The sequence below is a fragment of the Sciurus vulgaris genome (assembly GCF_902686455.1).
Source record: "Sciurus vulgaris genome assembly, chromosome: 2".
Taxonomy (NCBI): Eukaryota; Metazoa; Chordata; class Mammalia; order Rodentia; family Sciuridae; genus Sciurus; species Sciurus vulgaris.
The window spans coordinates 105,516,203-105,529,297 of NC_136462.1; the positions used below are offsets into that span (position 1 = coordinate 105,516,203).

The 13,095-nt window shown below is 41.5% G+C and overlaps 1 protein-coding gene across 3 annotated transcripts in view; it reads left to right on the forward strand.

Moving 5' to 3' along the window:
• Positions 1 to 13,095, forward strand: part of CGNL1 (cingulin like 1) — a 158,822-nt gene that overhangs the window by 42,735 nt on the left and 102,992 nt on the right. For all 3 annotated transcript variants that reach the window (XM_079125857.1, XM_079125859.1, XM_079125858.1), the window contains exons 2-3: positions 9,367 to 10,968; positions 11,717 to 11,811. In XM_079125857.1, the coding sequence (XP_078981983.1) occupies positions 9,382 to 10,968; positions 11,717 to 11,811 (1,682 nt within the window). In that variant the 5' untranslated portion in view covers positions 9,367 to 9,381. The remainder of the gene's footprint in view (positions 1 to 9,366; positions 10,969 to 11,716; positions 11,812 to 13,095) is intronic.

A 13,095-nucleotide genomic window follows, 5' to 3' on the forward strand; every position in this document is an offset into this window, starting at 1 on the left:
AACTCCTGCATTTCTGAAACTTGGTTTGTGAATTGAAGACTGTGGGAAGGTTTCACTACATGGGCACATCCCAGGTGGTTCTGGACTTGATAGTCATTTGGCCAAGTTTGCTCATGATGCAAATTCTCTCTCCCTTTTTCCTGATGAGGATGCAGATAGACAGGACTCCCTGGTTGGTTCTCTTGTTTGAGTAACTGAGAAATGCTCTACAGAAAGCAGTGTATCAGGGGAGAATATTTAGCTTTGGAATTTATTTGACAGAAATCTTTGAGGATGTTCTGGGAACTGGGCACATTATAGCTGGTGGTGTTGAAATTCTGCAGTGCTCTTTACCTTCCTTAACAGATGCTCAGTAACCCCAGGGCCTATGTTCTACTTTTGGAACACAGCACACCTAGAATATGGAGGCTGGAAGTGGGAGGAAAAGCAACAATGGAGCTGTGGATCTGGTTCTTTCTTATATTTTAAACAGTTAAAAGTATTGTGGCTGGAGGTATCTGAAGAATGGGTATTTGTTATGGAAAATCTTGAGTTTTTATTTTTTACATTGTTCAAATGTTAAAAAGGAATTTAGAGAGCTGTGTGCCTTGAATATGACTAATTCATTCACCCCTTAATTTATTCAGTGCCTACTGTATGTGGGACACTGTTCTGGGTGCTAGAAATATGGCAAGGAGCAAGATGTGGCTGAGAAGTGACACTTCCATAGAGACTGACCAGACAGGAGTTTGCCTGTTGGTACAGCAGGGAAGTGGGGTGCAGGGACGTGTTTTGATCCGCCGCTCTTTAGTGACCATGTCAGCATAGTTGTACCAGATACGGTGGGAGGCAGAAACCTGGAGAGACTTCAGGAAGGGGAGACAGAAGGTCAGGGTCTGAATCCCAGGGCTGCGCTGACTAACCCAGGTGTGAGGCCTTAGAGGACATTGCTGATCAGAGATTACATAACTCTAAGGCAGAGTAAAACACCATCCCTTAGATATTTTGAGGTTCCATCCAATCAGACTAGGTGATGGAGACGGCACCTCGTGTCACAGTATGTCTGGCACTGCGAGGGACGGTGAGCATGTCAGACTCAATTGGTTGAAATATCTTAAAACATGGTCGTTGGGACAAAATCTACTTACTAGAGAAGGCACTGCTGGTGGCCCATTCTGAGCTGGATGCCCCAGAGAATAGGAAGCTGCTGGAGAAGCTGAGCCTGGGGGGTGGGGGTGGGAAAGCTGATTTTCACAGGTGAAAGACAGATTTCACTGGAGGCAAAATGTGTTGAAAGAAAAAGGATAAAAACAGGGTCTGACAGCACAGTGTGAGGTTAGAAGCTTCTCTTGCTGGAAAAGTGCTCCCTTCCCCTTGGTGGCCCTGGACGGGGTGTTGATGGCAATAACATGAACATGAGCATAGGTGTGTAGATTCTGAGTGGCATTTCAGCCTTGACCATAGTGTAACTTGGGACAAGACTGAGAAATCTGAGAAGACACCATCTGGTTTTAGGAAGTAATTTATTTCTTGAACATTTTAGCTTCAGTGTAGGTTTACGTAAATATATCAGAAATGGCAAACATGTTCTATTTTGTGTCTATGCTGATCAATTGGCAGTGACTGCAGAGGTGCACTGTTGAGGAGTCTGAAACCAGATTTGGGCTTTGGGAGAAAATGCTGTTATGTCTTTGAGCTTATTGTTATGCCATGCTTTGGGTTTAGGATTCATACAGGAAACTATAGCACAAATGGCACAGATCTGTTTTCTCTGGTTAGGACATTTTCCCTCCCTCCCTCCCTCCCTCCCTCCCTCCCTCCCTCCCTCCCTCCCTTCCTCCCTTCCTCCCTTCCTTCCTTCCATTAAGGATTAAACCCAGTCCACTCTATCACTGAGCTACCACCCCAGCTCTTTGTATTTATTATTTTGAGGTAGAGTCTCACTTAGTTGCACAGACTGGCCTTGAATTTGTAGTTATTTGGCTTCAGTCTCCAGAGAAGCTGGGATTACAGACGTGCATCACTGCACCTGGTTAGGAACATTTCTATGCACATGATAATTTGAAGATGTTCATTTATTCACTCAACAAATGTTTACTTTTTTTTTTTTTTTTTTTTTTTTGTAGTCCTGGGGATTGAACCCAGGCCCTCTAGTGCTGGGCAAATGCTCTACCATTGAGCGACACTCCAAGCCCCAACAAATATTTATTAAATCTCTGCTGTGGACACAGCATTGTACTTTAGATTCTCAGCCCTCTAGCTTCTTAATTAGTTAATAAATTATATCAAGATGGGGTAGCCTTTTTGCTTCTATCTCACAAGCATTTAAAAACATTTTATGAACAAAGTTAGCTTTCTTGTGGTTATAAATGCCACATTGGATTGTTTTTTGTTTTCAGATTCCTATTATTTCATTTAGCATGTACTTTATGATTTTATTTTCTCCCTTACCATTTGAAGTCACCGTTGCTAACCTGACCTTGGAGATAGGAAGACACTTGGAAGTGGATGAACATGTATCCAGCCCAGGATTTGACGCGAGTCCAGTGTTAGAAGTGCCTCTTGCCCTGGATCTGGGCAGAACTGTTGCTGTCCTCAGAACTTCGTATCTCAGCTCTGCATTGCTGGGAGAACTTGTAGAAATCTTTCGAAGGGTCAAGAAGCAACATATTTTAAGATTTTTATTTTTTGATATGAATTTTTTATATATTTTTTCAGAGACTGTGAGAAACAAGATATTAACCAGTGGATTTTAAATTTAGGAAAATGAACACCATAGAGTGGTGATCTATATCCTTCTGGGTAAGGGAGGTGGGATGGCTGGAGACCCATCTAGAAAGAAGGAGACAATCTTCCAGAGGGAAGTGGGCGATCCTCAGAGGAGAGCCAGCTTGGTGCCTGTGTCAGCTGGGTTAGTCCCAATGACCCTGATCTAAAGACTGCTGCTTGAAGGTCTCCAAGGGTCTTTAATCCTAGTAAAAGGACCCTCTTGGGGACTGTGGATATAGCTCAGTTGGTAGAGTCCTTGCCTTGTAAGCACAAGGCCCTGAGTTCAATCCCCAGCATCACCAAACAATAAAAACAACAACAACAAAAGGACCCTCTTGGGTTTTTCTTCTGTCTTACACCATCCTTTGGTACAAGGTAGATTTAGTGGGGAGCTGTAGCACTCAAGATTAAAAATTTTGATATTTTTCCAAATATATATGCTATCATTTTTCTTACGTTTCCTCGTGACATGGTTTTCCTAGGGAGTTCTAAAGGCTTGACTGTGCAAAGCCATGTCTTTGCAAATAGTGAAAGTTTGGTCAATTCCCCACATTTGCACTCGAAAGAGATGGAGCTAGTTCTTCCTGTGGCGTTTGGAAATACATCAAAACTGCTCTACATTTTGTTCAGCTTAGGTTTTCCACACCCTGATTCGGTCTTACATTTTACTTTTAGTTGAGATTCTGATACAGATATTCCCACACAAAATCATGGCTTCCCATCAGTCCCACGGACCTGTCCTTTAGGTAGGGCTTTTTGATCTGCCATTTAGAGGTTTTAACTTGGGATCATCATTAGACTGGCAGCGGTGTCCCTCTGAATGAGACAGTCACAGATCCCACTCAGGGGAAATTGCTTTTTGGTTTGAGGCTCACTTATTTCCTGGAATTAAGCTCAAGAGTTTACTGAGGCTCACTAGTTTTCCACCTCAGCTGTAGTCATTGTCCTAAATGACTTACATGATAAAAATGGAATGATTCACTCAAAGCAATCATACCAAGACCCGTCCCCCTCCAGTGCCAGGTACTGTGCTGGGTGCTTGGGCACTGCCGTCCTTAGGAGGGAAGGGCAAGCCATGATGTAAGGTTTCAGGTTGCCTGGCTGCATTTCCTCTGTAGCCTGTGACCCTCTGGCATGGCAGGTGAATGTGCATCCAGGCCTTGGAGGTGCCGCTGGGACCCAGAGTGGAGAGGCAGGGATGTCTGCACCAGCATTACGTGACTAATCTCCATGCTCACTGATCACATGTGGCGGCCCAGGGAGAGGAAGTGTTTCCATCTGGCATATGTTCACAGTTCTTCCAAGAGTTAAGCTCTTTGTTCCTACAAACACACTCATTGATCTCACTAACTAAAGCAATTATCATCATTTAGCAGTCTTTTCATGAAGCATTATTTCCACTCCAAAACACCACTTTTATTTGCCAAGTGCCACAATGTTGCATCCTGGCAATTGATCAGCTTTTACTGCCAAATTATATAAGCCCTCGGTTGGTCTCAGTCCCCGGCAGAGCGAGTGTGTCTGTGGTGTGCGTTAGGATCGTCAGTGTGGCCCAGTGCCTGGAATTGGAGAACAGCTGTCTTTAAATTCATTAATTAATTCAGTGTTTACACTGTGATTGGGAAGGAAATCCACATTTGCTTAAGACACCGGTGCCCAGCTGAGAAATGTCGTTCTCTGAAAACATTAGATTGAGGTTTGTTGTCAAGGAAGTGTAAATTCTGGACGTTTCATGAAATTCAAATATGTGGATTAATTTACCAACAGGGAGCTAAGACTGTAATAAACCAAGGTGGCCTTATTCAAAGATTGAAATGTAATTAGTGTTGACTGTATTAGTAGCAGCAGCTATTGAAAAGGACTATAAAACCCTAGACAAGACTTTTATTAATAAATATTAGAGGAATTATTTTCATTGAAAAGTTGGCGTCAGCACAAGAAGAGGTTATTGGTGAGGAAAATAATACTTTAGTAAATACCACCTGAGAAAAAAATTATGTAGATAAATTTGTGTAGAAACTCTTTCAAAAATAGTTTTAGGGGCTGGGAATATAGCTCTGTTGGTAGAGTGCTTGCCTCACAAGCACAAGACCCTGGGTTCAATCCCCAACACCACCAAAAAAAAAAAAAAAAAAAAAGTTTTATAGTTAAGCATGGAGCTCAGTGGTAGAGCACTTGCTTAGCGTGTGAGGTCCTGTACCCCTGCAAGTTGTTATAAACTTTTATAAATACAAAAATTTGTAGACTTCTAAACATCCAGAATGAAACATGCCAATGCTGCCCCTGCCCCCAAAAGGGGTCAAGAGACAGTGGTCATTTTGGTCCCAGTTGTTGTACATTGCTTCATCAGTCTGTACTTATCCTTGAAGTTGAGGTATTTTACTGTGTGCATATTTCTCTGTCCCTTTCTTAGTTCCTTCCCTTTCTTCCATTTCTTCCCTTCCTTCCCTTCCTTCTTTCTTTCTTTGTGTTGGGGATTGAACCCAGGGCCTTAAGCATACTTGGCGCATGCTCTGCCACTAAGCTATACCCTCATCCTGAGTTTTACCATATTAGTTAGCCTCGTGGAGTTAGGTAGGTTTAAAAGTTGTTCTCCTTTTCAAAATCCTACTAAAGTGATCGTGAAAGAATACAGAAGGAAAAGGTGGCCAGGGAGGAGGGCCCGGCAGCAGATGGATGTGTGATAGTTGACTTGGCAGAGTGAGAGATGCTTCAACCTGATGTGCCTGAGCTGTAGCAGTGAGGTGATTTGCCTGCAGAGCCACTGGGAGGCTCAGGCGTGGAAGGTATTAGCTCCTGGAGAAGACTGGGGAGATGGGGATAGAGTCTGGGGAATTAATTAAGAACTTTGAGAACTATTAGACTTTCAGAATCTTCTCTACTTCCTGGATATGGGGCAGCTGTTTATCCCTACCCCTCTCCCCTGCCCCAGCATCAGCAGGATGGACAAATAGAACTGGAATAGTGCCAGCAGCCAGGCATGGACAGTCCCTGCAATGTATTGGAGGATTCTTTTCAGAGAAAGTTGGACTGTTCCAGAAAATCATGTCCCGGGATACTGAAACCTGAGGATTCATGCATGGAAAGCCCCCACCACACACACACTAATTGACGCTCACAAGCTAATAGGTCCTCTATATACACACCCGCACCGCGTGCGCACACACACACACACACACACACACACACACACACACACACACACACACAGCTCCAGTCTGTTTTGGAACCTCATTCAGGATCAGGCAGCCCAAACCTATCAGAATATGAAAGACAGAGACCTAAAACAAACCAGAAAAGAAAATCTTCCCAGAAAATGATGTTGAAGAAAGCAGAGATAACATATTTCTTGAGAAAAGTTATTTTCAGAGAAAAGCTATTTCATACAGAAAGAACAGCATTAGTGAAAGAGGAAACAATTAGAGAACAATTAAGTCTCATTGAAAATTGCTTTAATTTGAAAAAAGTATTCTCTTAAGAGAGAAGTGAAACAAAACAGATGGAGCTGGGAGGCTAGCAGAATGAGAAATTTTAAGATGTCATCTACCATATGTAAAACTGATAAGTGGAGAAGTCTCAGCTAGGAATATTATTTAGCAACAAGAAGGGTAAGTACTAGAAGAAACAGTGAAATTTCTAGTTGCTTTCCTCTGGGAAATGTGTTTGGGATTGGGGAATGGAAACTAGAAAGTATAGGTTTTCATTATCTATTATTTGACTTTGACTAAAAATTTTAAAATATTGGTATAACTGAAAATGAAAGGAGACATAATGAAATAATTGGAATTGTTGAGACAGTGATAAATATCAGATAAATGTGACTGAGTTGTTTTCATTGGCAAGATGATAGATGATATCTAATATTACATTAAAAAAAAACAATCACCAAGCAAAACCCAATAGTAACATGCTAGTAAATGGAGACTGAGTGTATCCGGAAAGTTCCATAATGAATCCGACAAAAAAGGGTGTGTTATTGCTGAACTAAATAATTGTTAAGGTTACCCTAAAGGGTATATTTTCCAATAGAATACCTTAAAGTACAGGCCACACCTGGTACCTGTGAAGCATTAACAAATATTATCTACTACATATTTGCCCACGAAAGAAATCTCAACTTTAAGAGGACACAAATAGAGACTTCATTTTCTGACTACAATACAAGTAGAAATTAATACTATCAAGAAATAAAGACCCTGTAAGCCAAAACAGCACAATGAAATATTGGATATGAAAAAAACTTTCCTAAAAGCAATTCTTGGGTCAAAGAAGTAATCAAAACCTCAGATGGAAACTATCTAGAGCATTGTCATAGAAACATTAACTATGGTGGAAACTATTGCCTGTCTTCCCTATGTCCATTCCTCTCTCTTTTTACTAAGTTGAGAGTGTCAATGACCAACTACAAAACCCTGTTTCCCATGCTACCTCATAGCTGAGGGTGGCCATATGATTAAGTTCTCACTGAGATTTAAGAGATTATTGGTAGGCAGGCTTCCAGAAAAACGTAAAAAGAAGTTTGACGTCACAATCCTGCTTTGAAATCTTTGGCATATGTCATCAGCCACCCTGTAGTCCCAAGTTTTCTAGTAGATAACAGAGATAGAAGAGTAAAAAGGTAAGATATGTTCCCCATAAAATCTTGGAGTCTATATCAGCCCTGGACTTTCTGGGGGAACAATTCTCAAGTCTTAGGCTGCTATTTGGGGTCTTATTGTTCACAGTAGTCACAATAATTCCTAAGTGACAATTAAACATTGTGATTAAAGAACAAAAATAAATGAAGTATTCAAGTCAAGAAGTTAGAAACAGAACAACAAAATAAAATGTGAAAAAACAGAAGGAAATACTGTAGTCCTTATCTGTGGTTACTTGCAGTCAACTTTGTTCTGAAAATATTAAAATTCCAGAAATAACTCTCAAATTACATGCTGTTTTTGAGTGGCATGATGAATTTTCACATCCTCCTGTTTAACGTTGAATCATCCCTTTGTGCAGCATGTCCATGCTGTATATGCTACCCATCCATTACTCTCTTAGAAACCATCTAGGTTATCAGATTGACTATTTTAGTAGTCAAGTGCTTTTGTTCATATGACCCTCATTTTATTTGATAATGACCCCAATGTATAAAAATAGTGGTACTGGTGCTTTGGATATGGCAAAGAGAATCTATGCAGTGCTTGCTTTAAGTGAAAAGGTGAAAGATATTTTGAGAGACCATATGCACATAACTTATTGTCGTACAGTTGTTCTATGTTACTGTTGATCTCTTAATGCGCCTCATTTATAAATTAAGCTGTACCACAGATATGTATATATAAGAACAATATCTTTATAATAGGGTTCAATACTTTTCACAGTTTTAGGCATCCACTGGGGTACTTAATTAAGGGGGGGTGGGGCTACTACAATAAAAATCAAACTAGAACTTAATGAATTAGAAAACTAGAGAAATGGTTGGTAAATATAAAAAGTGATTCTTTAGAGGAACAATTAAAAATATATGTATATACATACCTACCAGTGTAATCAAATAGAAGAAAGCACAAATAAAATTAGATAATAGGAAATATGGAGGAAGTGAAATGATTTATATTTTACAAAGCTCTGTGAAATAAATGTGGATAGACTAGATGAAGAAAATCATCTATCAGATTGACCCCAGATTAGAAAGAAAACAGAAGACTCCTAACAGTGACAAATGAGACGGCCATTATCCTGGTTTTCTTTGCCGCTATGGTTTTTCAGAGCAGCAGAAGTGAGTTTCTGCTGGGAACACCTCAGAGCATGGGCAGGGTGGGCGACCTGCTTGGTGAACTGTTGGCAGGCATCTGGCAAGGGTGTCCACACTCCAGAAGGTGAAGGCAATGATTTTTGGCATCAGGATCCATCACAATATTAAGAGCTCTGAATTGTCGTATTTTAAAAAAAAGACGTTTTTCAGATCGATATGCTTCTCGAACTGTTTTTGGAAGAAAAAGAAAAGAGTGAGAAAACTTTCAAATCATTTACTGTTAGTTTTGCAAACAACTGACTGTTTTGGGTAAAAATGTTTTACACGGTGCATTCAAATAGTGTTGAGGATTTTAAAGTGGAATTGTGCATAAAAATGTTTGAAAGTGAGAGGAAAATTAACAAGGTAAGAAAAAAAGAAAACCAGAGAGCGTCAGAACTCCTTAGCACTTAAGCATTTTCATGGAAAAATACCTTGTTAGCAAATGCTGGAACACCTTATTGGTTAAAAATAAATAGCATAAAGTGTGAGGAAACCAACTGAGGGGAAAAAAGCAACCAGAACAGTCTCTAAGCCAGAAACAGAATAGAGAAGTTATGCCAAAGTTATTAGGTCATTACACCAGTGACTACCCTCTGCCAGACTCAGTGTTGACAAGCCTCAGATCACGTGGGCTCAAGGGCATCCAGAAAGGCCTGTTTGAACAGGTCAGGGTCAGGGGAGGGCAGCCACTCAGGCTTTGGTCATGAAGTGTCTTTGCTGTTTAAAGTGGCTTGTTTTCTTTGAACTTTGAAGTTTCTCCCTCATGGTTATTCCAATCTTCATTTAAACAAATGTAATTCTTACTAATATCCTCTTTTTACCCCGTCTTGCCCTGGTAGCTGGGACAGTGAAGCATGGAGCTGTATTTCGGTGAATACCAACATGTGCAGCAGGAATATGGTGTCCACCTAAGACTTGCAAGTGATGAGACCAAAAAGTCGAGGAATTCCCAGCACTCCAAGGCAGGCTCCTATGGGGTCAGTATTAGGGTCCAGGGAATCGACGGCCATCCCTACATAGTTCTGAACAACACAGAGAGGTGTCTTGCAGACACATCCTTTCCTGAAAATGGGCCATCGTTTCCACCTCCACTGATGAATCGCCTGACCCCCCATTCCAGCAATGGGAGTGTGCTAAAGGAGAACAGCGCAGATGAGTTGCAGGTCCCAGAAAACCCATATGCCCAAGCCAGCCCAATAAGAAACCTGAAACAGCCCTCTTTCCATGAGGGCAGGAACGGAGTTCTAGAACACAAAGATGGGCCCATGAAGCCTTCCCACGTGCTGAACTTTCAAAAGCATCCAGAGCTTTTACAGCCCTATGACCCTGAAAAGAATGAGTTGAACTTACAAAATCACCAACCCCCTGAAAGTAATTGGCTAAAAAATTTAACAGAAGAAGGCACCAATAAGAAGGGTTGGACTTGCTTTCCCAAACCTGGCCATTCCCAGCCTACCAACCCTCCCTTGGAATCTAGTGTGACAGCCATTCGTCTGTGCAGCTCCGTGGTCATTGAAGACCCCAAAAAGCAGACCTCAGTGTGTGTGAATGTTCAGAGCTGCACCAAGGAGAGGGTGGGAGATGAGGCTCTTGCCCCTAGTGGGAGGTCCCTAGCTGCCCACAGCCCACACGCCCACCCTGAAACCAAGAAGACCAGGCCAGATGTTCTTCCTTTCCGGCGACAAGATTCGGCGGGACCAGTCCTGGATGGAGGTCGGTCACGGAGGTCCTCCTCGTCATCCACAACTCCCACTTCAGCCACCTCTTTGTACAGATTTTTACTTGATGATCAGGAATGTGCCATCCATGCGGACAATGTCAATCGTCATGAAAATAGAAGGTACATCCCCTTCTTGCCAGGAACTGGGCGGGATATTGATACGGGATCCATTCCTGGTGTGGATCAGTTAATTGAAAAGTTTGATCAAAAACCTGGGCTTCAGAGAAGAGGAAGATCTGGAAAACGAAACAGAATCAACCCAGATGACAGGAAAAGATCCCGCAGCGTGGATAGTGCCTTTCCTTTTGGTCTTCAGGGGAACTCGGAGTACCTAACTGAATTTAGTAGGAACTTGGGCAAGTCCAGCGAACACCTCCTCCGGCCCTCCCAGGTGTGCCCGCAGAGGCCACTGTCTCAAGAACACCGAGGGAAGCAAAGTGTGGGCCGAAGCTTTGCCAAACTGCAGGGAGCCACACGCAGCACTCAGAGCTCCCTCCCCAGGTCTCAGCAGGACAAAGATGGGAAAGTGGCTGAAAACAAAGGAAGTCAGGAAGGCATGGTGATTCCTGTGTCCTCCCCTCCAGCACAGAGTAAAAAGGAAGAAGAAATAAAAACAGCCACTGCTACCTTGATGTTACAGAACCGGGCGGTGCCAACCTCACCAGATTCTGGTGCCAAGAAAATTTCTGTGAAGACGTTTTCTTCCAACTCAAACACTCAGGTAATACTGGTGTGGATCCTGTGTTTTCCTTCTAAATGACAAATTCATGCTACAGGAGGCTCTAGGTGGTGTGTGTGTGTGTGTGTGTGTATACAATCTTCAATCAGTAATTACACATCTGATTATGTCCTACTGACAATTGCATAGTTTTTTCTAGGATATTTTGAGCACTACTAGATTCCCATTGTGGTCTTTCTGCAAAGTAACTTGTCAAACACTATAGAGAGGGTCAATTTCTTTGTATAAAATCTGGAAATATGCAAAATTAGTTTCCACAGAGTCAGTGTTTAGGTTTGTCTAGATATATTTTTATTCATGAAGTTGAGCTACTAAATTTCTAGTCTGAGAAATAAGGTTAATCCTAATTTAGGTTAATTGCAAAGTGATGGAATCTAAGTGGTACATTTAGCATTTTGGTAGTAACAATAAAATATAATGATATTGATGAAAATGATAACAAGGTTGGTAAGTGCCAAGCACTATTTGGATATATTATAGGATTGCACCAGCCTTATGAAGGAAGGTATTATTTACCCTAATTTACGGGTGAGAAAACTGGGGGGAGGAGAAGTTAAGCAACTTGCCCAAGGTTAGAGTTCATCAGCCTTGGGACTGGCTATAATGAGGAAGCTTACCGGAGGATTTGTTTTTGGGAAGTAGGAATGTGTTTGGAAGTTACTGCTTCAGGACGTTGCCATCTTCCTGGAAATGTCATCCTCATGGTCTAATAATAGACTTTGTGTTTTAGGCCACACCGGACCTCCTAAAGGGCCAGCAAGAGCTCACTCAACAAAGCAACGAGGAGACGGCCAAGCAGATACTTTACAATTACCTCAAAGAAGGGTTAGTGATTTCTCTTAAAGAGCAAAGTATTATTGTTTCTGGCTGGGCTCTTGATTTCCTTTCCTGAGGCTTTGTATCTTATCCTCCCTTCTTGTTCTGTGCTTGTCATTTGGGCGTTAATTCTCAATAGCAGGAGTTTCATACCAGCATTTAAACCTCGTGTGGAAGCGGGTAGGGACCTGGGTAGGGGAGTGCCGGGAAGAATGTATTTATTTATTTATTTTTAATTTGTCTTTCTTAGTTGTAGATGGACACAATACCTTTATTTATTTTTATGTGGTGCTGAGGATTGAACCCAGTGCCTCACACGTGCTAGGCAAGTGCACTACTGCTGAGCTACAACCCCAACCCCACGAATGAATTTTTAAAATATATTTTTAATCCTTTCTTCAAGGATAGGAGAAGGCCCAGTGTTGAGTTTTGAGCTGAGTCTGCCACCACTTTGGCTTCTTCCACACACACCGTAGTCCTCAATTTTCCCTTATTCGAAGTTACAAATAAAAACAATTTCCTTTCTCCCCAGAGTTAACATTGGCCAGGAGCCCCCTCTTCCATTACTTTTGAAGCGAGTGAGTCATTTAAAAGCAGTGCTTTCTGTGCTGTATTTGCAGATTAGTTGGAGTAATCTGGTTTTCAGTCCTTACTCAGATACTAGCTGCACTGGAATTCTCAGCAAGGAATTTGAAGTTTCTGTTTCAGTTCTTTCCTTAGATGATAAAAAGAAAGGAGGAAAGAAAGAGTTTTGTAGCCTGAGGCAACTGAAAGTCAACCTCTGGCCAGTTTCATTGGTATCTGAACCCTTGGTAATTTTGTATGTGTGCTTTACAGTTGTTTGTCCATATGCTGGAGCTGACAAAATAGCTTCAAAATATAACCTGGGAAGTATGTTTTTGGGAAAAAAAGTAACCAAAGAGATCCTTGTAGCTGAGAACTAGTTATTATTTCCTTGGAAGGGTTTACCATATTAAGATTAAGGTAGAAGAACCTTTGACTTTTAAAATTCCTTTCATTCTTTTTTCTTCTGGCCCTTGGTATATTGAGAGACTGGTGAGGCAGGCTTTAGTGGGAGGTACCTACTTAAGGAATTTTATTTTAAATCTTTTAGCTCCAGGGGTGTGGTAGAAGTTAATAAAACTTGATCTGACTATTACCTGTGAAGTCAAGACAAAGGGCTGCTGTGTGGACAGTCTTGGCATGGGCTGATAGTTTTTTAAACATGGGCTAAACAAGATCACTGCAGATTATTCTTAGCATGAAATTTAAAAGAGCAGTGTGTGTATGGGA